The following is a 24,215-nucleotide window of genomic DNA, read 5'->3' as shown; positions in this document are numbered from 1 at the left end:
TTTGGCAAAAGATTAGTGGTCTAGAAAAATGATGTTATTGCTAAAGTGGAGTTTGGAGATAATACATGGATTTAATTTGCATGTTTTTCTAAGTCCCTATTGGGGCAGTTAATTGAGAACTGAGTGTATCTTTGATTTCTCCCTATGTCTGCCTTTTCTTTGAATCACAGAAGACATTCAGTGTCTGTTGAATGAGAAGAAATGAATGATTGAAACCAGCTAATCTAGCTGCCCGGATTAGATGGGCGTCCTCCGTGTTGTCAGTTCTCATTTAGAGTCAGAGATGATAGAATCCTCTTGTGTCTCTCTCCATGACCTGTGCTGGAAAACTGAAGCTGCTTTTCCAGTTTCTCGTTCTTGCCCCTTGTCCCTTGTCCTTTTGTGGCCAACCCAGTATTACTACTTTTACTCCCTTGTTTTTATTGACAACAACTTAGCTTCCATAGAGACCAAGGCCCTAGCTGGCTGAGTTTGACTAAATGTGGATTTGGAGAGTTTTCATATGCTTTTGTGTATAGATAATTCAAAGTTTAAGGAAGTCAGTATTTCTCCTACTACAGAGCAGAAGTTCAGGGTAAGTGATAGCTTGCCATGTGTAAACAGGCGTAAGAAATATGTGTTGCCTTTTCTTTTCTCAGTGGTGAGAGGACTGGCCAGAAATGTCCAAGTGTACAATCCACCGAACAGCGGGGACATTGGCTGGACCATGCCCCTGGCCGGTGCAGCAGCGCCGCGTGTGTGCGCTCCCCTGGCTGACATGAGGCCCCTGGAACCTGTAAGTACTGTTGTCAGCTCAGAGCTGGCAGAAGAATTTCATAGATTTTGCTGGCGCAGGGCAGTAGATGAGTTGGTGTGGCCCTGGGTCACATGCACACTCATTTCCTGATGAACTTAGTCTCATGTTTGTGTCATGCTTGGCAGCCTGTGAGAACGCAGGCCACAAACATGCCTGCGTACAGTGCTTAAGTGATTGCTTTTGATGAATTAAATCGTAAGGGTATCAACTGTAGGGTTAGTAAGCAAAAATGAATTTGGGGAAAATGCAAATTAGCTATATATGAGTTAAAAAACCCCAGTAGTAATGCAAATCATTCATAGACCCTGTCAATATGGGCTTTCATTGTAACAGACACGTCTTTGTTAGGAACCTACCTGAAAGTTTGCTTTCATTGGCTCGTAACAGATTGCCAATCTGTCTTAGTACTATTCCATTTTCTAAGTAGATTAATAATACAGAGAGCAGAAATTACTAATTTGAGTAAGAAGAATATCAACATCTGAGAGAAAGTAAACTTACAAGACTTTACAAAAAGAAGCAGGGGCCATGAACAAAGATAAACACAACTTGAGCCTGTCCGAATGTTGACTTGCATCCTGTGTGTGGCAGGACGTGTTCAGACAACACTGCTCTTATCCACTACCTGGAGTAGCTGTTTTAATAGAGAGATCTCTCCCTGAGAAGTGTATCTTAGGTGTACATGTCTCTAACGTTTGGGAAGATTTGGGGTCACTATCATAAGCCCTGGATGTTGTATGTGAGAACCTTCCCCAGGAACCTAAATGGGAGGTTGTTGAAGTAGCTGAGGGTCAAGTGTGAGCTCACATTTAATGGAGAGGGAATTTATGAGAGTAAATTACATCCAGTGCTGTGGCCTGGGCAGATCTCATGAGGTAGCGCAGAGGTTGACTTCTGCTGTGTCTGGGCTCAGCCCTTTACTATAAACGTTATAATGCTGACTAATAAAAGACTCGGTAAACATTTGGATTGTCATCAGACAGAATTTGTCAGGTCATCCCCTCTAGATTGTGGTGCCAGGAAACACCCACACGGGGCACTTGGAGCAGCTGATTCCAGACACACCCTATTCTGGGGACATCATTGCCCTCCACTCAGATGGAAGGGGAATCCCAGCCCCACCCAGGGCCAAACACATGAGGCTGAAATCCTTTCCACCCAGTTCCCTTGTGACTCAGTGAGGAAGGCTGGACAGGTGGGTGGTGAGGGGGGTGCTGAAAACTGAGTCCACCTTGTGCAGGTGGGGGAAGGGCTCATGCCCACTTCTGCCCGGGTTCTCCACGTTGACATTCAGGCTGAAGGCCCTCTGGGCTGAGTGAGTGTCACTGGGCCGTTTTCCCATCTGGGACCTTTGTTAAGGAGCTTCCTTCCCATCTCCTGCCCTGCAGTGGGTCTTCTCACCAACTGGGCACTTTTGAAATGGGAGGGCTTGGCCTCTCTGTTTCATTCAACAGGAATTGGTCAGAATAGTTGAAATCCCTTTCTCTCCCAGTCTGTACATTTAGGTTCCAACCTAGTCTCTGTCCCTAAAAGATCAGCATGTAACCATAGGTCTGAATGGAGCACTTTTTTTTTTTTTAACATTTTTTTTATTGACTTATAGTCAGTTTACAATGTTGTGTCAATTTCCAGTGTTGAGTACAATTTTTTAGTTATACATGAACATACATATATTCATTGTCACATTTTTTTCTTTGTGAGCTACCATAAGACCTTGTATGCATTTCCCTGTGCTATACAGTATAATCTTGTTTATCTATTCTACATGTGCCTGTCAGTATCTACAAATTTTGAACTCCCAGTCTGTCCTTTCCCACCCCCACCCCCTTGGCAACCACAAGTTTGTATTCTATGTCTATGAGTTACTGTTTTGTATTTATATTTTGGTTTTTTTTTTTTTCAGATTCCATATGTGAGTGATCTCCTATGGTATTTTTCTTTCTCTTTCTGGCTTACTTCCCCAGGAGAGAGAGGGCAAGACCAGGAGAAGGCAGGCCCAGGTGTGGGCAGGCCAGGAGAAGGCAGGCCCAGGTGTGGGCAGGCCAGGAGAGGGCAGGCCCAGGTGAGGGCAGGTCCAGGAGAGGGCAGGCCAGGTGAGTGGACGCCAAGGAGATAGTGGGCAGGACCAGGAGAGGGCTGGCCCAGGTGAGGGCAGGCCCAGAAGAGGGCAGTCCTAGTGGTGGGCAGACAAACCCGAGGGCAGACCCACATGAGAGCAGACTGAAGAGAGGGCAGGCCCAGGAGAGGGAAGCCCCAGGAGATAGTGGGCAGGTCCAGGCAAGGGCAGGCCCAGGACCGTGCAGGCCCAGGTGAGAGCAGGCACAGGAGAGGGCAGTTCAGAGAGGGCAGGACCAGTTGATGGCAGGCAAAGGACAGGGCAGGCCCAGGTGAGGGGAAGCCCAGGAGATAGTGGGAAGGACCAGGAGCGAGCAGGCCAAGGAAAGGGCAGGCCCGGGAGAGGGCAGGACCAGCTTAGGGCAGGAACAGGAGAGGCTAAGCACAGTTGGGGGCAAGCCCAGGAGAAGGCTGGTCCAAGTGAGGGTAGGTCCATGAGAGGGCAGGCCCAGGAGAGGGCAGGAACAGGAGAGGTCAGGCTCAAGTGACAGCATGTCCAGGTAAGGTCAGACCCAGGTCATGGCAGGCCTAGGAGAGGGCAGGTCCAGGAGAGGGTACGATCAGGAAAGGTCAGGCCCAGGAGAGGGCAGGCCCAGGGGAGGGCTGGCCCAGGAGAAGTCCTATTAAACTTCCAAGAGATGACATTGAGAGGCAATGGGTATTTGAGTCTGGAATACAGGAGGGAGGTCTGGATTGGAAATAGCAGTTTGGAAGTTACCAACTTGTAGATAATACATAAAGCCCTAAGGCTGATGTGGGCGGCAGCAGAAAGTAGTAGAGGCCAGAAGACTGAGCCTCAAGGGTGCTGTGTGCCAGCATTCAGGAGCTGGGACTGAAAAGACCAGCCAGGGCCGTGGGAGGCAACCAGAGTAGCCTGAGACCCAGGAAGCCCCGTGAAGAAAGGGCTTCAGGAAGTTGGGGAGAGCAGCGGTGGGAAGTGTGGCTGCTGGGCCATGAGAGGAGAGAACTGAGAGCTGCTCGTGGAGTCAGCACCTGGTGGGTGGTGGGTGACCCTGTCATGAGCAGTTGCAGTGAGTGGACACACTTGGCTTGGATGGAAAATGAGAGGAATCAGAGGCAGCGAATGGGAACAGCTCCTTTGCAGGGGCAGGAGGCATGTGTGCTGGAGAAGAGAGAAATGGGGCCACAGCTGGAGGGTGAATGCATCTTTTTTTAATAAGATGAGGGCAATAACAGTGTATGCTAATAGAAAAGATAGATTAAATGGGGAAGTTTGTAACACCACATTCCCTTAGGTCAGGGGAGTTGCAGGTGGGGGGCACAGAAATGCCCCTGAGAGTCAGCTTCAAAACACTTGCCAGGTCCAGTCCACTCAAGACCAGCTCCCAGGAGTGTCAGCCACTTAGGAACTCTACCGCCCCCTGCAGTTTTGATCGTGGCAGGGCCAGAAGCCATAATTAGCCAGCTGAGGGAGGAAGGATGGAGTTGGGCAGGAAGAAGAGGCCTGCCCTGCCTTCCCCTCCTCCTGCAAGTGCTCAGCCAGCAGCGTGGCCTCGCTGAGTAACTGACGTAGTGTTTTCATAGTTACGTGGTTAAAAAGTTCTCAAATGTTATGCCATGCTCCCACGTAAATCTTGGATTGATTGAAGATTTAATTGGTGGAAATAGAAGCAAAAAATAAAGTGAAGAAAGCATGTAAACACAAGGCTGAGCCACAGAGCAGGGTCAGCAGACATGCGGAAACACATTTTCATTTCATCTGGAGAGCGTGTATTGGTTTCTCAAGTTTGTACTTAATGATACATGTTGCCACAATCTCTGAAACCAGGAAAACAGCTTTCTGCTGTTTGCATCTGCTAAATTCCCTGGAGACTGGCTGGGGCCCAGAGGGATGGGGAAAGGAATAAACTGAGGGATAAGGAGATACAGAGACTTTTGGTGGGGAGCTCTCTGGGGGACTAGGCCTTCAGCATGCTGTGTTTCCACCCCACTCTAACCATAGTCGCACACAAACATGACTTTCTCAGGGGCAAGCCTAACTTCTGGAAATGTCCCAAAACACTCAACCACCTAGCACCAACATTTGAAAGGAATCCAAAATGGCCCACAAGCAATTGCAGAGATTTGAAATGCCTTAGGCTCCCAAGTGCGCACCAGGCACACTGGGCCTCCAGGTCTCTGTGCGCACTCACAGGGACACTGGCTCTGGAGGGACAGTTGAGGGACAGTTGAGGGTCAGTGCTGTTGCTAGGCTACGACTGTTCCGGACCAAACATTCCGAGCCGTTGAGCTTTGCAGCCAAGGTGTGGCAGCGAGACTTCTGTGGCTCTTCTATAGCGCTGGCGCTGAGATCGGGAGGCGGCAAGAGGCCAAGAGGGAAGTGAGCGGTGTCGGAAGGCGATAAGCCAGATGAAGAAGAGACTCACTGAGTTCGCGAGCTGCGTGGGCTTCAGCATCCATCAGAGAGAGCGCAGGAATCGTGAGAACCCCGTGCCTGGGTATCACGTCCGTAAGCGCGAACTAACTCCGTTCCACAAAGCCGCATATTTTGGTCATCTGGACACAGTGGAGGTGTTGCTGTTATGCAACGAAAATGTCGTAGACGGCAGAGACAGGAAGAACAGGTAACAGCGGCGGGACGGGGCGGGGCAGGCCTGGGAGGAGCTGCCAACTATGGTTTTAAGACCTGAATTTTAAATTGCCTTCCCATATCAGAGATGTTGAAGAGTGAGAAAATGAGCATGTTAGAATCATTGAAGTACAGTGTTCTCTCTCATCCTTGCAGCAGCAACTAGATACATTATCACTTTACTTAATTGAAATGTTGTTTTTGTAAAATAGTAATGGTAACAATTATAACATTATCTAACAATTATTGAGCTGTTATTTTGTGCAAGGAACTGCCATACACTTTGCATAGCTTTTCATTTAAGCATCAGAGCGGCGTCTTGTAAGATAACTACTACTTCATGCCCATTTTGTTGATGAGGAAATTGAGGCATAGACAGGCTAAGTGAGAGCTAATAAGGGACAGTGTTAAAGTAGAAGTCAGACCCAAGGTAAGCTGAATCTCAATGGCATGCCCTTTCTATTCAAACAGGTAGTTCTTCCATTAATGTGGTGAGTAATAAGAGCTAATAAATATTCTTTCCCCGTAGAAAGAACTAAGATAAGAAGACTAAATGTTAGTTTTAAAGGGGGTAGGAATAGCATGCTGTTGAATGTGAGTGAGTAATTGTATCTTTTAACTAGTACGCTCTAATTTCCTAAAAAGTCCTCATGTTCGCAGGACTGCCCTACACTTGGCCTGCACCACCGGCCAGTCATCAGTGGTGAGTCTCCTCATACATTGGGATTGTAATCTGAATGCTCGTGACAAGGAAGGCAAGACAGCTCTCATCAAGGTGTGTAGCAGCCAACCATGTCCACGTGAGATGGATTCGATGTAATTACTTAGAATAAAAATGAATTTATCTGTTTTAAATATAACGAACTAATGGAACTTGAGGAATGTTAACTTGGAATGCCTAGCACTTACAGTCTGTTTCTTGGTGTGATACCAACAGGCTGTACAATGCCAGAAAGAAGTATGTGTCACTGTCCTGCTGGAATACAGAGCTGACCCAAATCTTGAGGACAACTGTCAAAACACTGCTCTGCATTATGCCGTCTTGGCTGGAGATACATCAATTGCAGCAAAGCTGCTCCGCTATAATGCAAATATTGAGGCGACAGACAAGGTATAGCTCAACTGACTTTATTTACAAGATATTTGAAATACAGGGTCTTTTCTAGCTACAGGTGTTTTATTTATAGTAATATGTATACTGAATACAATACATCAAGCCCTGTTATCATGGAAACAACTCCAAAGCCAAGGCCAGGGGCTAGAGGTAGTGCCCACGGAAAGGGCAGAGCTCTGTCTCCCAGCCGCACTTCTACCCCAGAAGGAACAACGTCCCATTAGGAAGTGCCTGGGAGTGGGTGGTAGGCTCAGCGCCTAAAGAAGATGAAGGCTTGCGGGGAGTGAAGTGATGACAAGGTCTGGCTGCCTGCCTGGGGGTGGGTGGGAGGAGGAAGGAACCCAGTACCCAGCAGGGGGAGCTGGGTGACTTCACCTGGGCAGGGGAGGCAGTAAGCCACAGGCCCTGAGCACCCCAGGATCCCAGGTTCTAGAATCTGGGCAAGTGAGGTCAGGTCATGTTTGACAGCCAGCCAGCAGGGGCATTCGCTTGTGCTGGTGGCCACATGGCCCTCCACGTACACCTTCATCTTGGGGTCTTCCATGCTCAGCCGGGTGCAGCTCTCCTGCAGGGCTGTGGCTGTAGGTGGGGAGCAAGTGATGGCGCAGCTGGTCCTCCTGCTTTTTCTCCTGGCTCTCCCCTGAAGATTTGGATTGAATAAAGGTACTCAGGTCTAGACACAGTATTTAGAAATACTTCCCTGAGATTCTGATACAACCCTTGGTTAAGGACTATTGAATGGATACATGTAATACATGTAAATTCACAGATCTCAAAAATAAGACATCTCTGGAAGGGCGGGAGTTTGATAGATGCTGCTGCTTTCAGTGCTCTCCTTTCCAGCCGTGTTAGCCTGACTTATCCGTCTCTTCCTCTGTGATTGAGGAGTTTATTGGCAATATTACTGGCAGTATCTATTGCCTTGAAGAATAGCTCCTTTTCCCTTCTAACCACTGATCATTCAGTGGCACTCAGACAGTCTTAGAAACTTGTTTGTGGTGAGTGATTCAGTAAGTAGAGTCGGACCCTTTAAAGATTTTGCACCTTTTGTTCCCGTCCAGGTCATTAGGTCAGTAGGGTTTTGTTTTTTTTTTAACATTTTTTATTGATTTATGATCACTTTACAATGTTGTGTCAAATTCCAGTGTTCAGCACAATTTTTCAGTCATTCATGGACATGTACACACTCACTGTCACATTTTTTTCCCTGTGAGTTATCATAACATTTTGTGTATATTTCCCTGTGCTATACAGTGTAATCTTGTTTATCTATTCTACAATTTTGAAATCCTAGTCTATCCCTTCACACCCTCCACCCCCCTGGCAACCACAAGTCTGTATTCTCTGTCTATGAGTCTATTTCTGTCCTGTATTTATGCTTTATTTTTTGTTTTTGTTTGTTTTTGTTTTTGTTTCTTAGATTCCACATATGAGCGATCTCATATGGTATTTTTCTTTCTCTTTCTGGCTTACTTCACTTAGAATGACATTCTCCAGGAGCATCCAAGTTGCTGTAAATGGCATTATGTTGTCAGTTTTTATGGCTGAGTAGTATTCCATTGTATAAATATACCACATCTTCTTTATCCAGTCACCTGTTGATGGACATTTAGGCTGTTTCCATGTCTTGGCTATTGTAAATAGTGCTGCTATGAACATTGGGGTGCAGGTGTCATCCTGAAGTAGGGTTCTTTCTGGATACAAGCCCAGGAGTGGGATTCCTGGGTCATATGGTAAGTCTATTCCTAGTCTTTTGAGGAATCTCCACACTGTTTTCCATAGTGGCTGCACCAAACTGCATTCCCACCAGCAGTGTAGGAGGGTTCCCCTTTCTCCACAGCCTCTCCAGCATTTGTCATTTGTGGATTTTTGAATGACGGCCATTCTGACTGGTGTGAGGTGATACCTCATTGTAGTTTTGATTGGCATTTCTCTGATAATTAGTGATATTGAGCATTTTTTCATGTGCCTTTTGATCATTTGTATGTCTTCCTTGGAGAATTGCTTGCTTAGGTCTTCTGCCCATTTTTGGATTGGGTTGTTTATTTTTTTCTTATTGAGTTGTATGAGCTGCTTATATATTCTGGAGATCAAGCCTTTGTTGGTTTCATTGGCAAAAATTTTCTCCCATTCCGTAGGTTGTCTTCTTGTTTTACTTCTGGTTTCCTTTGCTGTGCAGAAGCTTGTAAGTTTCATTAGGTCCCATTTGTTTATTCTTGCTTTTATTTCTTCTAGGAGAAAATTTTTGAAATGTATGTCAGATAATGTTTTGCCTATGTTTTCCTCTAGGAGGTTTCTTGTATCTTGTCTTATGTTTAAGTCTTTGATCCATTTTGAGTTGATTTTTGTATATGGTGTAAGGGAGTGTTCTAGCTTCATTGTTTTACATGCTGCTGTCCAGTTTTCCCAACACCATTTGCTGAAGAGACTGTCCTTATTCCATTGTATATTCTTGCCTCCTTTGTCGAAGATTAGTTGACCAAAAGCCTGTGGGTTCATTTCTGGGCTCTCTATTCTGTTCCATTGGTGTATATGTCTGTTTTGGTACCAATACCGTGCTGTCTTGATGACTGTAGCTCTATAGTAGCTCTATAGTATTGTCTGAAGTCTGGAAGAGTTATTTCTCCAGCCTCTTTCTTTCTCTTCAGTAATGCTTTGGCAATTCTAGGTCTTTGATGGTTCCATATAAATTTTCTTATGATTTGTTCTATTCCTGTGAAATATGTCCTGGGTAATTGGATAGGGATTGCATTAAATCTGTAGATTGCCTTGGGCAGTGTGACCATTTTAACAATATTGATTCTTCCAATCCAAGAGCATGGAATATCTTTCCATTTTTTAAAGTCTTCTTTAATTTCCTTCATCAATGGTTTATAGTTTTCTGTGTATAATTCTTTCACCTCCTTGGTTAGATTTATTCCCAGATATTTTATTTGGGTGCTATTTTAAAGGGGATTGTTTCTTTACTTTGTTTTTCTGTTGATTCATCATTAGTGTAAAGAAATGCAACTGATTTTTGAACGTTAATTTTGTAACCTACCTTGCTGAATTCTTCAATCAGCTCTAGTAGCTTCTGTGTGGACCTTTTAGGGTTTTCTATATATAGTAACATGTCGTCAGCATATAGTGACACTTTTACCTCTTCTTTTCCAATTTGGATCCCTTTTATTTCTTTCTCTTGCCTGATTGCTGTGGCTAGGACTTCCAGGACTATGTTGAATAGGAGTGGTGATAGTGGGCATCCTTGTCTTGTCCCAGGTTTTAGTGGGAAGCTTTTGAGTTTTTCACCGTTGAGTACTATGCTGGCTGTAGGTTTGTCATATATAGCTTTTATTATTTTGAGATATGTTCCCTCTATACCCACTTTGGCGAGAATTTTTATCATAAATGTTGAATTTTATCAAATGCTTTTTCTGCATCGATTGAGATGATCATGTGGTTTTTGTCCTTTCTCTTGTTGGTGTGATGTATTACATTGATTGACTTGTGTATGTTGAACCAGCCTTGTGTCCCTGGGATGAGCCCCACTTGGTCATGATGTATAATCTTTTTTATGTGTTGTTGGATTCTATTTGCTAAAATTTTGGTGAGGATTTTGGCGTCTATGTTCATCAGTGATATTGGCCTATAATTCTCTTTTTTTGTAGTGTCTTTGCCTGGTTTTGGTATCAGGGTGATGGTGGCTTCACAGAATGAGTTTGGGAGTATTCCCTCCTTTTCAATCGTCTGGAAGAGTTTGAGAAGGACTGGTATGAGTTCTTCTTTGTATGTTTGGTAGAATTCCCCAGTGAAGCCTTCTGGTCCTGGACTCTTATTTGTAGGGAGGTTTTTAATTGCTATTTCTATTTCCTTTCTAGTGATCGGAATGTTCAAGTGTTCAGATTCTTCTCGATTCAGTCTTGGTGGACAGTATGTTTCCAGAAACTTGTCCATCTCCTTTAGGTTATCCAGTTTGGTTCCATATAGTTTTTCATAATATTCTCGTATGATATTCTGTATTTCTATTTTGTTTGTTGTAATTTCTCCTTTCTTATTTTGCTAATTTGTGCTTTCTCTTTTCTTCTTTGTGAGTTTGGCCAGAGGTTTGTCGATTTTATTTACTTTTTCAAAAAACCAGCTTTTGGTTTAGTTGATTTTTTCTATGGTCTTGTTAATCTCTATTGTATTTAATTCCTCTCTGATCTTTATTCCTTCTGCTGCTTTTTGGGGTTTTTTTTTGTTCTTTTTCTAATTCATTCAGGTGGTGGGTTAAATTGTTTATTTGAGATTGTTCTTTTTTGAGGAAGGCCTGTATCGCTATACAGTAGGGTTTTTCTGATTGCAGTAATAGGAAGTCATGAGCCTTCTTTTGGTTAAAGCTGTGTGACGGACTCTTGCAATATATCTTATCTGTTAGATTCACTGAGCCCTAGCATAATCAAGATGACAGTGTTTTTTTAAATTAAAGTCTAATTGATTTACAGTGTGTGATAGTTTCTGGTGTACAGCAGAGTGATTCAGTTATATATATATATTCTTATTCAGTTATATATATATTCTTATTCATATATATATATATATATATATTCATATTCTTTTCCATTATGGTTTATTACAGGATATTGAGTATAGTTCCCTGTAGTATATACAGTAGGACCTTGTTGTTCATCTATTTTATATACAGTAACTTGTATCTGCTAGTCCAAAACTGCTAATTTATTCCTCTCCCACCCCCTTTCCCCTTTGGTAACGATCAGTTTGTTTTCTATGTCTGTGAGTCTATTTCTGTTTTGTAAATAAGTTCATTTGTATTATATTTTAGAATCCACATATTAAGTGATATCCTATGGGATTTGTCTTTCACTGTCTGACTTACCTCACTCATTATGATAATCTCTAGGTCCTTCCATGTTGCTGCAAATGGCATTATTTCATTCTTTTTTATGGCTGAGTCATATTCCATTATATATAAATATACCATGCAAGATGGCAGTTTTAAACATCAAGACCCATGACATTAGTAACAAATTGGAATTGTTTTAATAATTTAGTTTCGGCCATCTTATGAACTAATAATCCATTTGATTAACAATTGGGGAGAATTAGATACAGGTAGATTGTAGTTTTAGTAGGCATTGGAAAAATTCTTGTGAGTCTTAATCACAATTTTTATTACATGTTCGGGCCAAGTGTTTTTGTGTGTAAGACATATGATTCTAAAGAAAGGCAAGGTTTTACACACAAATACTTGATTTATACCCAACTGTTTGGAAACACAGCAAACATAAAAACACAAGTGGGCTATAGACTAAACATGGCCCTGGATATGTTCAATTTGTCTCCACACATTGAGTCAACATTTAAAATATAGGAGACTTGTGCAGAAATCTACACTTCAGAACTTCTGCTAAAGAATCAAATCTGGTCCCCCTTGAGCCCAGGCTCCTATGTGGTCTGCTCTGCAGAGGTGGCCCCTTCTCAGTGGGGTGTGTGTTCTCCAGTGTGCTGTCCTCACTTGTGACCTTCACTTACTCGGGCCACCTATGTTGCCTCTGTAAGCATTTGAATTTACAATTCCTGTTTGTATATTTTGATAAATATTTCAAGATTTTAAAGACAGTCTATATTAATTTATAGTTTATTTCATATTTTGTAATAATCCCTTAAGAGTGGGATGGAATTTTTCAAATTAGAATGTATAAGTTGATTTAAGAAAAACTTTTTCTTTACATGCAAATAATCATATTCCCATTGGAATGTCTCCAAGCTTTATGAGATTAGTCATAGTTGTAATTGGATAGGTTATGCATGCTGCAGACAGTATGGTATCTTTCTCCTCAGCGTGGCTCCTTAAAAATATAGTTGATTCAGCAGCTAAATGGTTCTCTCTGGAGCAGTGTTTAGAGTGTCAGGAGTAGTAGTTGAGCAGTAAGGTAACTAGAGAATGCCTGACACACGCTGCGATAGAAGCGAAGGTTCTTGGAACCAGCAAATGTCTGAAGTGAGTTTCAGAGAATGACTTCACAGGGAAACTTTCAAGGAGGTCAAGGAGGAACCTTTTAAAGAGAAGGGGCACAGAGGGGCGAGGAGGAAGGGGCTGCTTGTTATTTACTTTATAGTATATGTTTAAGTTCTTTAAGAGACTTAAGTTTTTAAATTCAGTTTTGAAATTTATATGTGATTTTACACATTGTCAACTGTTTTTACTGTTTTACAGTATAACTTCACACCACTTTTACTCGCCATCAGGGAGAACAAAGAAGAAATGGTCAAATTTTTGATAGAGAACGGGGCAAATGTACATGCAGTCGACAAGCTGCAAAGGTACAATAGTTTGTTCTCTCTCTCTCTCTTTTTTTTTGAAATCTTAATGTTGTTGTAGAGCAGTAACAGCCAATCAGAAAGATTATCTTAATAAGAAGAAGATTAACTTAAAATCAACACATCATCAGTTAGGTAGAAAAGCAATTATTCTGCCTGGTGTCACGAAGAACGGTATGCAGCAGGACTCATCTTCCTTTATGGTAGTGACTGCTGTCGTTTGCAACCTGATTTTTTTGGTCATACGATCTTACAATAGTTCAGGGATTTCATTTTAGTTTTATTAGTGTGAACTCTAATTTTAATTTACCTTATAAGACAGTGTTGAATTTCTTCTTTCTTTTATAACTTTTTTTAATCTCTTCTTGGTACTTTTTTTTTCTTAAAAGATGCATATTAAACAAAGAGGAGTTTGTTTTGTCTTTTGGATGACTCTGCTTTAAATTACTTTCTTTGAAGGATACTGATGTTATTAGGTTATCACTAAGTGAGTATCACTAAGAGAGTAACTATTACCAGATACTGTGGGCTCATCAGTTTTTATCCTTTTTCATTTCTAGTACATTTTGTTTTTATTTTTAATTGATAATGGTGGAAGGAAGAAAAATAGCTTTAAATATTGAATAAACATTCCCCTTAAAGAAGGCAAGTCATTGGTGGATGATAAAGAGGAAAGACCTGGGCTTTAGAGTCAGATGAGGTTGAATTCCCAGCTCTCCTGCTGGTCAGGTGTGTTACCTGGGGGACATGACTTACCACCAACCAGTACGTTTCCTGTCACGTAAAGGAGGGTTGTCGTACATCCTTCAAGGGGGGTTGTGCCTAAGAAAGACCATACGTAGACTGTTCGGGTTAGTGCCGGGCACATGCTTCTCAGCGTGTTAACTGCAGCCGTGACTATTTTTGTTGCCGTTTTTACTCATATTACTCTTTTCAACCTGAAAACAGCTTCTCCTTACCTGACCTCTAGCTGATTTTAAAGTATTATATTTCAGACTAGGGAAGAAATGGGGAATCCTTTATTTAAATCTTTACCTACTTCAGATAAGTGACCTCAGCATCCTTTCTTGTCCATCAGAGGACTTTAAATTAGCCACTTCTACTGTGTGCTACCCAAGTAGGACAGGAGGCTTCTTTTTTGTCCCTCCATTTTGGCCTTGGAGGTAATGTGCAAAGATGAGCACTTGAGCATGTAAGTGGTCAGTTCTCCAGGGGTGGGCAGGATATTAACTTGGTAAACTAGACCAAATTAACTGTTTAAGTTAAGCTAAGTTCCTAAGGGTGAAGTTGTCTCTTTTATTTTAGATCAGCGCTCACGCTTGCTGTGTTTCATGACTCACCGGACATAGTCAAGCTGCTTCTTCAGAAGCATGTTAATGCCAGTTCTCGAGATTTACAGGGATGGTGTCCTGAACAATATGCTCGTTTGAACGGTTTTAAACAGTAAGTGTTTCCATTAAAGTGCCAGTTATCTCTAAACTGAGGTTGGAAGTGACCTAACTGTTAACTTGTTATGTGACAGGTAAGAGTTCCTAGTTGGGAGCAGGCACTTTGGGGATGGCAGTGAGACCCTGCACATCATCAGCTGGAAACCAGCAAAAGGCCAGACTAGTGAGATGGAGCAGTGGGCACAGGGTTCTTTATCTCAGGATTTGTAAGACATTTATCCTTAGGGTCCTGCTGTTCTCCATTTCATTCCAGTGTAACCCCCATGCATGGGGTACAAATAATGTCACATAGCTGATTTTTCTAACTAGTTGTTTGGGTCTTGAAATGTTTAGTAGAGCAGAAAATCCTGTATTTTCCTTTGGGGACTTTCTTCTATAATCTTCCTCTTGAATTTTCCAGGAACCTAAGGGATTCCCTAAGATCACAGTGACAGTCCTCTCCCACAAGGCATTGGGGCAGGGCGAGGGCACTCTAATCGTTTTCTTGTCTCCTTTGATTCTGTTGCTGCAGCGTTGGTACTAAAACTAGTTTTAACAGGATCTCCTTGGCAGCTGAGTCTGGAGTCTGGATGTTGCTCTCTAAAGACCTTTAATAAAACTTTGAAAGAAGAAAAGGAAAAAGAAACTGGTCCTGCAGTCGGGTCATTGACCTCTGCTCCCGGGATGCCTGTGCTGATCCAGTTTCCGTGGTCTTCATGGTGATCGACACGTAAACTTCAGCGTGACAGCTTGTTTAGTTCTCATACATATGCTTGTATGAGGTCATATATTTATAAATAAATGTAGCTACAAATTATATAGTAGCTGAGGTGCCCTGAACTATAAACCATGAAGAACACCTAATCACCGTAATTTGTAACATTTTCTGAAAACTGCCACATTTAAATGTTACACCTAGGAAAGAAAACACACATTGGGTTTTATTTGGGATTCTCAAATAGTTCCAGCATTTAAGTTCAGGAAGAAATTATTCCATTCTTCCACTATTTCTCTGAGCATCTGGGGGATACATTATCTCATTAAATCTTCGTAATACTCTTGTGAGTATTAATAACTAACTGCCTGACAGTAAGATCCCAGTTTTATAAAGGAAGACTTTGAGCTGATGAGAAGCAACTTTTCCAGGAACAAATAGCTGTTGGTTATAGAGCTGGGACTTCTGAGTTCGAGATACCTTCCATATGTCAGGCTTGCTCTAGTTAACTTGCTGAGCTGTACTGCCCTCAGCTCATGACAACTTCACCTTTTTTTTCTTTTTTAGTTGTACATGCTAAATTTAAAAGTTTGTAGATTGTACAAATTTGAAGTATATGGGACAATTGAAGGTTTGCTATTACCTCTGATATTGTCTGAAATAAGCTAAGAATTTAATATATTTGGTAATTGTTTTTATATTAGTATTCAAGTAGTAATATTTATTCATCGCTGTTTTTATACGTAGCATTTACCAACTGATTGTCGACTACAGAGACGGAAAGATACCAACTACTCCCCCTCAAAACAGCGACCTAGGACAGAGTTCTGGTAATAAGTTACTCTTGTTGGGCCTACCATAGATACGGAAGTAAGAGTGAGGAACTTTGGATAATGAAAGTGCAGTGAAAAAAGCCAGTGTGTAAATTTCATGTATGTTTTTATTTTTTTAATTAATTTTTTCTTCATGGCCTAGTATTCAGAATTACTTAAGAAGTTAATTGTAGGTAATTTAAAATCTGAGACAATATTGCCTGAAAAGAAATTCATTTATTTAATCATGGCCCCTGAAATCCCATATTATATCTTTGTGTAAATAAGAAAAACAGGTTTTTAACTTTGTTGTACATTTCCCCTAACATTATAACAAGTTGGCCTTGTTATGGAACTGAATCTTTAGTTTTTACAGCAAATGGATTACATTGGGTAAATGAATGCTAGTTATTGCACAGTGATTAGCCTCACTAAAAAGTGATTGTCTTTAAAACTGGGAGCTCAGCAATACCTTCCTGGTGCTATAAACAAATGGCCAACAATTAGAACTGCACAGCTGGGCCAGTGTGCAGCATACTAACAAGAGATTGTTTTTTAAAGATATCTAGTGATAATGCAGAAGTCAGGAAAGCAGTGCCCTGTTGAGAAGCACTGGTTACTTTTCGCATCATTATACCAACAAGGTCTCACTCTCACCGATTGCATTCCTCAGAAGTGCAAACAGAATGCGACATGTTGCCTTCGTGAGAGTTAGATGTTTTCTTCTCTTTTTTGGGATACTTGTCATGAAACTATAATTTTGTTAGAACAAGATTTTCTGTTGCCATTAGTTAAAGGATTGTCATAATAATTACTCAAATAGCACAACTCAGGACTTAACAAATTGTAATAAAAGCACAGAAGTACTTCACGTAAAAAAAAAAAAAAAGACTGTGTTGCCTAGGTGTGACCCCTAGCGTGCTGTTCAGTATGAACTGTATGAGGGCACCTTTAACTTGGTAGGCCTGGATCAAGCAAAGAACTGTTGTAGGAAATACAAAGATGGAATAGACAGAGTTTTGGTCTTCAAGGTGCTCATAACACAACAGAGTTGTCCCTGGTTAATGTCTGTATTTTTTTTAAACAGGACTTCCAAAGAAAACATTCTTATCTGTTAATTGATCCACTTAACAGATGACTATCGAGTGTCTTTTAGGTACTAAGCACCACTCTGATGTTACAGCATGCAAACAGGTCAAAAGCACAGTTCCTGGCCTCCGGGAGCTTGTTACTGTCATCCTCATTTTTATGATTTGCTTTACTTTATTCTGTGCTTACTGTGTCCCAGAGCCCACGAGGACTTTGTAACTGTCTTTATGTATTTTTTATTGGTATTTAATATGTGCCAAATACTTTAAGTCCATGGTGAGGAAAGAAGTTTTTGAAAAGTGGGTAGGATGTCAGGTAAGCCATGCAGAGCGAGTAGAAATTTGCCAGGGAAGGAGGCAGAAGGGCAGTGTTTGGTGGGTGGAACATCTTTGAAGATTACATTTGGCAGAAAGGACAGCGGTGCAAAGGCTAAAATGTGCCAGTGAACTTTGCAGGATCTATGAGTTTCATGTTGTTGGTGCAGAAAGGATGCTGTAGGAATGGTTGGGAACGAGGTGACTACCTAGCTCAGGCACACTTCTGAAAGCCTTTCTAGTACTGTAGAGAGGAGGAGGTCTGCTGTAGACCTTGGGAAATTGTCAGAATGCTTTCAGCTGCAAATAATAATAAGAGACCTAAGTAACAGTGTCTACAGCAACAGGAGTCAGGATTGTTTAGAAGGTTCGGTGATGTCATCAGGATCCCAGACGCTGTCCCTCCTTCAGCTGTGAGGCTGCTGGTGTTTGACGTCGCCTTTCCTGGTCTGCTGATTAGTGGCAGCTCCAAGCATCATATTCTCGCATGGCAGTATCCGCAGGCGAGGAGGGCTGCTTCTCTCTGCATGTTTTCTGTTAACTAGGAAGAAAACAGAGAAGCTTCCGGTAGACTTCCCCTAGCATCTTATTGGCTGGGTTACATCACGTGCTCATTTTCTAAACCAGCCACTGGAGAAGGAGATGTAGTTACTGTGATGACTGTAGAACAATCATTTCTCTTTTTGCAGCTAAGGAGAGTTTACCTTCTTCGCATACTGGAGCAGAGAATATCCAAGAAACATTGCAATTGTCCGGCAAGGATGACGAAAGAGAAATGGTTGTCGAGTTGGGAACCAGCAATGGCAGCTGCACGGATTCACCGAAGAAAGTTGAGCAGAAGAGTAAGAAGATTCGATTTGAGTCTTGGGGTTTCCTGTTATGACATAAAGCAGGGATGCACAAGCTTTTTCTATAAAGGGCCAGAGAGTCAATATTTTAGGCCATGTGGTGTCTGTCACATCTACTCATGTCTGCCACATCTACTCATGTCTGCCATTGCAGTGTGAAAGCAGCCCTAGATCATATGTGAGCAAATAGGGATGAATGTGCCCAGATAACATGAGGCTGACAAAGCCAAATGGCGGGGTGGGTTAGTCCCATGGGTGTCATCCAGAAACACCACGCTGTGTGAGCTTGATGTCAGTTTATGATGCTGATTCTACTAACGATTACCGTTTTTTGTGAGTCTCATAAAGTTTGGTTGGGATTTTGGTCCTTGTAAACAGTTCACTTTAAGATATCAAATTTGGATAAACACCCTTTTTTTTGATAAATATGAAGGAGGGGAAGTGGTTTTTATGCATTAATTACCTACCAGGAGTATACTCAATATTCACTGAAGTGTGTAGTCTCCAGGTGTGGTCCCAAAGGAATGCTTTTTAACAAAACATTGGTCTTACACTTTTAATATTCTGTATTTTTCTATTGCTGATATAGAATCTGTTTTACTTTTTTCTTTAATAGCCAATTTAGTGGTTGAGTTTTCACCGAGGTTTGAAGACATCTCTGTCATCAGGTAGGATTTTATGGATTTTTCAAAATGTTGACTAGGGGAACACAGAGAAAAGAAACAAGGCTTGTTGAGTGTCCTACTCTGGGTTAGACACCGTGCTGTGTACTTGACATTTGTTACCTTGTACAGTCACCACAACAGCTTTGCAGAGTAGCTATGCTGTTACAGCTTACTATTAGTTAGGCAGCTGTGGCTTAAGGAGGTTGACTAGTTGACCCATGATTCCATGGTTAACAAGTAGTTGAACTGTGACTTAACCATCAGGCAGCCTGGCTCCCAAATCTGCTTTCTTATCCCTCAGCATAGACCTTTGTCACTTTTGTTTGTTTAAAGAAATGAACTCACTCATTTTTGATGTGTATTTTTGCTCCAAAGTATTTCACCCAAATATGATGTTGATGATTCAAGGCCTCCATCAGATGGTGACTTAGATCTTGCTCCCAAGGTAAAGTGTTTTCTTGTGAAATTAATTTTTCTGCTCTGAATTTAGTTTTGTATAGTATTTACTCTTAAAATTTAGCAGTAGTCTGCCTATCATTGTTTTACATTTGTATTAGAAAGTTGGTCAGAGTAAACCATTTTATAAAAATATGACAGGTTGAATTTTTTTCTTTTTTTTACTTTGGTAAATACTGAAGATGAGGCTGAAGCAAAATGGACTAGAAAATAGATTGTGACAGGAAAACTGTACTGTGAAAAGTTTTCCCACAACAGAGGAAGTGTGAAGCTTGGCCAAGGATAAGGATTCTTTGACTTTTAATCCACAGTGACGGGACTTGTATAATACTTGTGCCTCAGGGACATCTTCAATGCACACAGCTACTTACTGTGATCATCATGGCCTCTTCCTGGGGCCTTACAGTTCCAAAACTACGTAGCATGTATCTTTTTTTTTTTCCCCTTGGACACTTTTTATTTTGGTATCAGACAGTTGTGAGGAAAGAGGTTTTTTTTTTTTTTCCTTTATTTCTATCTCTGGTTCTGCATTAAGACTAATAGTTGAAATTATAGAAATTTAGAAATTAAAATTCTGTTTCTCAAAATCCACGTTATAAAGAGATTTCTCTGTGTTTTCTAAATTATCTCATTACGAGTATATTCAAAACTCTTCATCTAATTGAAGAGTACGTTTTCCCTAAAATAACAGCCAGCTCTCAAAGTAGACTCCTAATAACAACAATATGATAAAACCTACTTCAGAATTCTTTTGTATTATAGTTTTAAAAAGTAGGTGCAGTCCTCGTGTCCCATTCTAAAACTTCAAGTTTCAGGTATTTTGTAGTATAGTTATTTACATACTCATTTTATAGCCCCTGCATCAGCATACACCGCTAGAGATTAGGGAACGTAATTGTGCATTTCCTGGAGCACCGAGAATAAGGTCTTAAATGTAAGAAGCATTTTATTATTTTTGAATGTGAATGCATGAAGAGACATGGAATTCTGCATCATGCTGCAGGTACTATAACATGCACACTCTGTCATGATGAAATCTATTTGATGGTACAGGTAATATAATATGCGTACTATGTCATAGTGAAATCTATTCAAATTCTAAAAATATGACTTAAATTTCTATTCCCTTTGTTTAGGCTGTAAAAGTTCAGTTGTTATGAGAGGAGGTATGTCATAAATGCCAAGGAAATAGATAAGAAGTATATGAGAAATAGGAAAAGGTTACAGTCTGTTTTTCAGTGTCCACCAACTGTGAGCTTAGAATTTGAGATGAAAACTTTTTAACCTTCTTTTAGCCCTCTCTCATGTTCCATTCAATATATCTTTTCAAGCTATATAATATCCTTAGAATCCTGACCACCAGTTCTTTCTCTAGGTGGAAAGCTGATGTGTTAGGAACTTTTAAAATCTATTTTTCTCTCTCTCTAGTAATAATTTGCAGCGTTCAGGTAGGGAGAGATGACCATGTTCAACTGAGTGACTTAGAGTGACAAAATTTAACTCTTACTTATAGTGGTATTTACAAACAAACAGTTGTAGAGTAACACAGGTCAGCAATATTGGGGATATACTATGAACAAAGGCCTTTGTTTTATATGTATGTTTTATATATCATGTATTTTGATATTTTTATAAAACTTGCTGAAGAATAATATATATACTTTCATATGTAATTTATATATTTTTACATACATAATAAAAAGGTAAAACAGAGGCTTTCACTCATAGTATATATATCCCTAACAATACTGATACAGCCCTTATCTATTATATATGAATGCTGAAATATATATATTTCTCCACATGCCTTGTTATACTTACATTTTCCTTTTTTTCTTGCCTGAAGCTTGTACTTGACTAGTCATGTCTCATTTTTTCTTTTCTTCCTCCTCCCCACTTTTTTTTTAATGATTTGCCCCAAACCTAATATTTCTTTGCAGAAAACACTTCTTCAGTGTCTGTTCTTTCAGTCCATCTCATTGTGCCTCTGTGAACATGTTTAGTTACAGCTTTCTGTTCACTATGTGTGGCTTTCACTCATGAGTCATTGCCCTTCAGAATTACTTTTGTTTTTATTCCTCTTTCTTAGAAGTAGCTGAATTTGAACAATCATTTGTCTTTAGCTTTTTGGCGAATGGAATAGAAGTAGCTTATACTGTTTGCTGTTCTAACTCATCCAAATAAGATACTGCTAAAAAGTAAACTCTCGTATTTCCCCCATGAGAGAGAATGCACACATATATAAATCATGCAAGCACATTTCAAAATATAACAATTACTTTAAATTTCTTAATGTTAGTTTTTTCAATAGGACTCTAAACAATAGGACTCCAAACTATCAGGGATAAGTTTTTGTTCTAGATCATTTTGGTCAAGAAAGTCATCTAATGGATACCATAATGTTTGTATAATAATCAGTGAAGGGTAAAGAAAGTAACATTTTAGGACCCCTGAGGTCATCTCTCATAATCCTCACCCCATGAGAAGATGTAGGTTGGTAAATGACAGACCCAGAACTTGAATCCATATGTGAATGACTCCAAAGCCAGCGCTCTTTGTGTTAGATCATCTAGGAATGGGGAATGTTATAATTACTTTATTCAATTTCATATTTGTTGTTCTTAAAGCTGTTATTTTCTTCTCTAGAAAGTCCAGCATCCAAGATTTGCAAAGCCAGTTCAGGCCTGGCAAGAACCCATGATAAACAGTAAGTTATTTGAAGACTGTCTTTTTGCGTTTTCACTGATGAGAAATTATAGATAATTTCATCTACCATACCTTGTTTTCACTACAGCAGAGGCAAAAGATGGTGTTTTGAAACCAGGAACTAGCACCTTCTTTGAGGACAATAATTCTAATAATGAAAATGAAGATGCGGTTACAACCTTTTCCCAACCATCAACCAAAGTTCCAGGCTTTTCTCATCCTGCCTTCCCAGCACCGGAACCTCTCACGTCTTCAGCAGTCCTTGGTGTTACAGAGGTAAGTCGTTTTGTTTTTAACTTTTCCTTCCTGTGCTTTTTCACTTACCATCCCCCTGATTCTCATGGGGATGAAAAGGATCCTACACAGAAATGGAAGTCCTCAAGATCACAATAGAAAACAGTGTGATAACAAGAGAGGTACACGTGCAGGACTGAGATTTGTAAAGGTTGGTGGCAGTAAACAGTTCTCAAATATGCCATTAAGAAAAGAAAGAATAAGAAAGCAACTGGAAAGAACAGCTGGATGAATATGAAGATGGGCAAGGGTACAAAGGGGAAGGATTCATCTAATAAGGACAAGATGAATATAAAGATAAACGAGTGTCAAAATGAGAGAGATGATTATACAAACACAGCAGAAATAGTGGGGTTAAGTGAGAGCAGGAACTCTATAGCACACATTGTGATAGAAATCATCTCAAATTCAAATTAAGAGAAGGAAAAACCAGGTCATGGAAAAAAGTGCTCAGACTCTTCTGAAGGACATATAGCTGATTTTACGAACAACAGAAAGAAAATTTGATCCTCACCTTTTATCTTTTTGATTACAGAAGTTTGTTTTTTTTTTTTTAATTCAGATGTAATTGATGTACAGTATTATATGAGTTACAGGTGTGCAGTAAAGTGATTTGGTTATACATATATATGTACATATCTAATTCTTTTTCTTTCTTTTCCATTATAGTTTTTTATGAGATATTGAATATAGTTCCCTATGGAAGTTAGTTTTAACTTGAAGTTAATTCTTTTTTTAGCACATTTAAATTAATGAAGTGATGTCTTACATTTAATCTAGCAAATTTTGTCTCTCCATTCCGTTCCCCAGTAACTGAGTTCTAGTTTTCCATGTGACTTCTCATGCTGTTTCACACCTCGACCTTCGGCTCCGGCTGCCCTTTTTAGAATCCCCTTCGCGTCTGCTCTTTGCACCGGGTCTGTCTCTTAAGACACAGTCTGGTCTTCCCAGCGTTCCATGAGCTATTGACACGCAGCAAGTCTCTTCTCTCCGTTGTGCCCTTACTGTATCTGTTCACTTCAGGTGTAGAGCTGTTGAATGATACTTGTCTGTGTTGATTCATTTTCTTGTGTGTCTGCCTCCCCTAGAATATAGAGCAGAATCTGTCTTTTATATATATTGCCAGCTTCTCCCAGGATAATGCCTATGATCTGATGGATACAGTAAATATATGTTGTCTTCCTGACTGATTGAATGACCAAGTGTGGGAATATGATGTCTTCTGAAGTTGGGTTTTTGTTACATTTTGTTTTGTTTTTATAGGAAGAAGCAAGAAAGCCGAAAACTGGGGGAAAAGAGAACGGCACTCGGACTATTAACAGTGTTCTAAAGGAGCGAGCAGATCATACCAAATTGATTTCTGTTGATGGAGCACACAAAAGTGACAAAGGTGGTAAGTCAGTGAGCATCTATGGATTTTCTTCTCTGCTTAAAAGCTAGTATGGTTGGAGGGGGGAGGGTACAGCTCAGTGGGAGAGCGCATGCCTAGCACGCACGAGGTCCTGGGTTCAATTCCCGGTACCTCCATTAAAAAAAAAAAAGCTAGTATAAAAAACCTGAAGTGTGTAGATCCAAATATGACATCCATTTCTTAAGTGTTTTTCTTTTGCCATCTTCCTTCATAAATATCCCAACTACGACCATGTTTTCTTCCAGAAAATGCTTCAACCCTCTGAAATTCTTTTCTTCCACTTTAACTTATTGACATATTCATGAATCAAGATAGACTTATATATGTATTTAAACTGCCCAGTGGTATGTGTTCTCATTAATGTATCTGTGACTGCATTTTGTAGACTCAACATCAGCATTAAGATTCGAAGAAAAGGAAGATGTCAAATCACCCTGGGATTCTGAGGTGCTGCCTTCTATTTTCATTTTCAAATATAAGCATTGTGTGATGTTAAAACATAAATGGAGGGATGTTTTGACTTTGCTTTCTCACTTTTACATTTGCCCAGCAAAATTATTTCC

At 40.6% G+C, this 24,215-nt stretch overlaps 1 protein-coding gene across 11 annotated transcripts in view; it reads left to right on the top strand.

Moving 5' to 3' along the window:
* Positions 1–24,215, top strand: part of LOC105105215 (ankyrin repeat domain-containing protein 26) — a 75,301-nt gene that overhangs the window by 17,060 nt on the left and 34,026 nt on the right. For 9 of the 11 annotated variants that reach the window (XM_064493356.1, XM_064493353.1, XM_064493358.1 and 6 more), the window contains 14 exons: positions 639–775; positions 5,210–5,496; positions 6,162–6,276; positions 6,439–6,612; positions 12,812–12,918; positions 14,221–14,358; positions 15,805–15,887; positions 17,962–18,114; positions 18,737–18,788; positions 19,161–19,230; positions 21,888–21,948; positions 22,036–22,223; positions 23,505–23,634; positions 24,038–24,099. In XM_064493356.1, the coding sequence (XP_064349426.1) occupies positions 5,282–5,496; positions 6,162–6,276; positions 6,439–6,612; positions 12,812–12,918; positions 14,221–14,358; positions 15,805–15,887; positions 17,962–18,114; positions 18,737–18,788; positions 19,161–19,230; positions 21,888–21,948; positions 22,036–22,223; positions 23,505–23,634; positions 24,038–24,099 (1,548 nt within the window). In that variant the 5' untranslated portion in view covers positions 639–775; positions 5,210–5,281. The other 2 variants (XM_064493359.1, XM_064493360.1) reach the window with 2 other exon arrangements.

This window comes from Camelus dromedarius, chromosome 14 (assembly GCF_036321535.1).
Source record: "Camelus dromedarius isolate mCamDro1 chromosome 14, mCamDro1.pat, whole genome shotgun sequence".
Taxonomy (NCBI): domain Eukaryota; kingdom Metazoa; phylum Chordata; class Mammalia; order Artiodactyla; family Camelidae; genus Camelus; species Camelus dromedarius.
The sequence above is the reverse complement of the archived record's forward strand: the minus strand, read 5'-3'. Positions and strand labels throughout refer to the sequence as shown.